Source organism: Buceros rhinoceros, unplaced genomic scaffold, assembly GCF_000710305.1.
Source record: "Buceros rhinoceros silvestris isolate BGI_N320 unplaced genomic scaffold, ASM71030v1 scaffold14120, whole genome shotgun sequence".
Taxonomy (NCBI): domain Eukaryota; kingdom Metazoa; phylum Chordata; class Aves; order Bucerotiformes; family Bucerotidae; genus Buceros; species Buceros rhinoceros.
Window position 1 is genome coordinate 38,280 of NW_010391488.1, and position 3,450 is coordinate 41,729.

At 37.2% G+C, this 3,450-nt stretch overlaps 1 protein-coding gene across 1 annotated transcript in view; it reads right to left on the reverse strand.

The window, feature by feature from the left end:
* Nucleotides 1-3,450, reverse strand: part of SFI1 (Sfi1 homolog, spindle assembly associated (yeast)) — a 26,828-nt gene that overhangs the window by 22,555 nt on the left and 823 nt on the right. The window contains exons 2-3 of the mRNA XM_010141965.1: nucleotides 2,012-2,191; nucleotides 787-858 (exon numbers count right to left, since the gene is read on the reverse strand). Coding sequence (XP_010140267.1) covers nucleotides 787-858; nucleotides 2,012-2,191 — 252 coding nt within the window. The remainder of the gene's footprint in view (nucleotides 1-786; nucleotides 859-2,011; nucleotides 2,192-3,450) is intronic.

A 3,450-nucleotide genomic window follows, 5' to 3' on the forward strand; every position in this document is an offset into this window, starting at 1 on the left:
GCTGAACTTTAAAAAATATATTTCCACTCAACCCCTAAAAAATCCAAAACATTATCATTGTCCTGAATTTACACACCGCCAAAGCAGTGCAAGTTCAGTACATGAGACAGCAACAACAGCAAGGGTCACCGCACAACTTCCATTTACCAACTAAGGCAGACACAGTCTGAACATATTTGATACAGTAATGAAATTGGTCAGCTAAGGACCTGATCTTCCTCTGATGAAACAAACACAGGTCTTTCCACCGGGAACAGCTTCAGTTCCAACAGATGTGGTCAAACAAGAATGAACACACAAATTAAAGCAAAACAAGAAAAGAGTATCAAAGTGTTGGTTTTCAGTAGCTGACACAACAATAACAACAAAACCAAATCATCTGCCACAGGTATTTCAGACAGATACAAAGCATACGTAGATATACATGAGGAAAAACAGTGCTAACCAAAAAACGAACTGAATTTCAAGATCTATCTCTAGTTGTAATTTTGAAAAACTGTTACATTTAAGGCAGATATTACAATTATACCCTATCATTTACAGGCAAGTACAGTGCAACTTCAAGACAACCACAATTCCTATGAATTTAGTTAGTAAAGTTTAACCGTGTTTATTAAAAACAAACAAAAAGAAGGAGCAAGAAGGTTATTCAAAGGAAACCTTTAAAGTATCTCAAGACACCCAAATATACTGACTGGCTGTCAGTATTCTCTTAGCCCACTGGTACAGCACTAAATCATAAAAACGAGAAAAAAACCCACTAATGATTTCTGTAATTTTATCTACCTGACTTTGGAAGGAAGAACTTGTCCAAAAGTCTTTTTTGCCCACAGATAGAAGAATTTCCTTGCTAGGTATCTGGAATATAAGGAAAGGTTAGTTGCCTTTGTACTCTCCCTCTGTTAATTACCAGGCAGTGGTAAAAACTGGAAATTTTATGCTACTTTCAGTAATAAACCTAAGGGTCTAATTTTCAGAGATTAACACATACACAAAATATTCACACACTGAAATCAGTACCCTTAACAGGATTATTCACCAAGCATAAACTGAGGCCCAAGCATCACTGCAAGACTTGAATGGGGACATACTTCCTTAGGAAACTGAAATGTCTTCCAAGCAGCCCACTTACACACAGTGATAATAATGAGCAGGCTGCTGATTAACCAGGGAGCCTTTCTGTGATTTAGAAGCAGTAACACAGTTGTTTTCCCTGATGTCAACCAGTTGAGTCAGGCTAGTTTTCAGAATACTTAAGCCAATCTAATATTTACCCCTGCCTGAAACTAGCAGATCTTCCTTCTTCCTACCTCCCCACACAGCAGTTCCACTTCTCCGCAAGCTCCTGTGATTGTGATACTACCACCCTTTCCCCCCCCCCTTTTTTTTACCCCTGCCTGAAACTAGCAGATCTTCCTTCTTCCTACCTCCCCACACAGCAGTTCCACTTCTCCGCAAGCTCCTGTGATTGTGATACTACCACCCTTTCCCCCCCCTTTTTTTTTTTTGAAAAACAGATTTAAGAGTTAATTGGCACACTGAGGGCCTCAATATGCACCAAAGACACGACGTAATTAATTAAAGCACAGAGCCATGAACAAGGCCTCCCTCTTCAAGCAAGTCTGAGTTGCTAGATCAGCTCCATTTGTCAATCAAATATTAGGCTTTTAATCTCTAAACAATTACCATCCCACCGTGGTCAATATTCCTTCAAGAAACAAAAGAAGAAACACAAGAGGAGGGAAAGACTAAATCATTATACTTGGCAGTCCGCTATCAAAGCATATTGTTAAATAGCCATACCTCAATTTTAAAATAGAAAATAAAAAATGTATGAAATCTGACCACATCAGTGCATGTCCTCAAATTACCACAAGACATCTTCAGAACATCTGGCACATCCGTGAACAAAAACCTTTGCCTTACCCTGCACTTGAACTACTAAAACTAGTCTTCTTTAGGTCTGATCCCCCTGCTCCATTCAGTGAAAATTATGTTTTGACCTTATCACCTGATTTGGAATTCTTTTAACCTCCTTCTTTGATGCCAGGTATACCCAACTTGATCCAGATCATCGTGACCTCTGTACTGAAACTGAGGACTGGCAGATTGGGGAGCAACAGTTTGCCCAGCTGCATGCACTCGATGCCTAGGTAGCTGTTGATTTTCAGCCATCTTCAGAGATTTTGAACTTAAAGGAAAGAAGAAATAGTTCAAAAACTACATTAAAACTACATTAACTGCAAAGAAGTGGCATTATTTCTATAAATTAATCTAGAATAAAAATATACAACCACATACAGAAATTAACAGCTATAAAATGTTAAAACACATTGTCCTTTATCAGGCTTTTTTCACTATTTGGAATTTCAAAGTTGTTTCCTCAAGACAAGCAGGAAGACACAATTCAGTGCAACCATGCTATAGACATTTTATTTCTTCTTTAAAGTTGAAATGAAAAAGTACTAAAATGCTCCCCTCCCATCTGTGTGCACACCTTATGCCTTTACAGCGATGATGTGAATGTGGTTTTTCTGCCTTTTATTCTCAAACACACCAAGGTACTCAATCTATTGCTGAAAAATTCTCTTGTGGATTACGGAGCTGAAGTGAGAATTTCCCATTTTAACATGAAACGCTCTTACACAGTTCATTTACAAGGAACTCTTTCTTAGTTTTGCTTATATTTTAACCAAATGCATTTCTTCTTTAAAAAAACCTAAAAATTCCTTCCTGTTTGACGTATTATTAAAAGCACAATTAGGCATATTTTTCCATCACAGAGTTTACTTTCACATGTAGTTCTAATCTGAAAAATACTGATTTTATGAATTAAATATTTTGTCTCAATGATTTTTCAAAAAAAAAGAATGATAAAAAACCTCTAACCACATAAAACTTGCTGAACCAGTTGTACTGAAGCTTCTTTCTCAAAACAAATACTGCCACCACCCTAAACATTTGCACATTAGAACCACAAACACATTCTTCAACATAACAGGCAAGGGAAGAGGATAGTCTGAAGCGTGACCCTAACAATCACCTGAACTGAGCTAGGAAAAACATGACTGCAGACAGAAAAAAATGCTGTTTCTACAAGTTTTTTTAAGAATTCATACTAAGTTTAAGGAGTTAGCTGAATAACTGCTTACAGCAATAACAACAAATCATAGGGGAGGGGGAACAACAACAAAACCTCGCAGGAGAAATACAGTATTTTTGGCTTGTTCCAGCAAGCTGCAAGGAGCTAAAACAAAGCTAATGAAAGAAAACGACATATATTTCACGTGAGTGAGAAAATACATCCTATAAAATACTATTTTAATGTTTTCAGAAAGAAGTGGGCCCGATCTGGCAGACAAAAGAATTATGTTCACGTCAAGATGTGCAGCTGAAGCAATTGCATGCGCTTTTGAAGAAAAGCATTACAGGCACTTTAAAATTTATTTT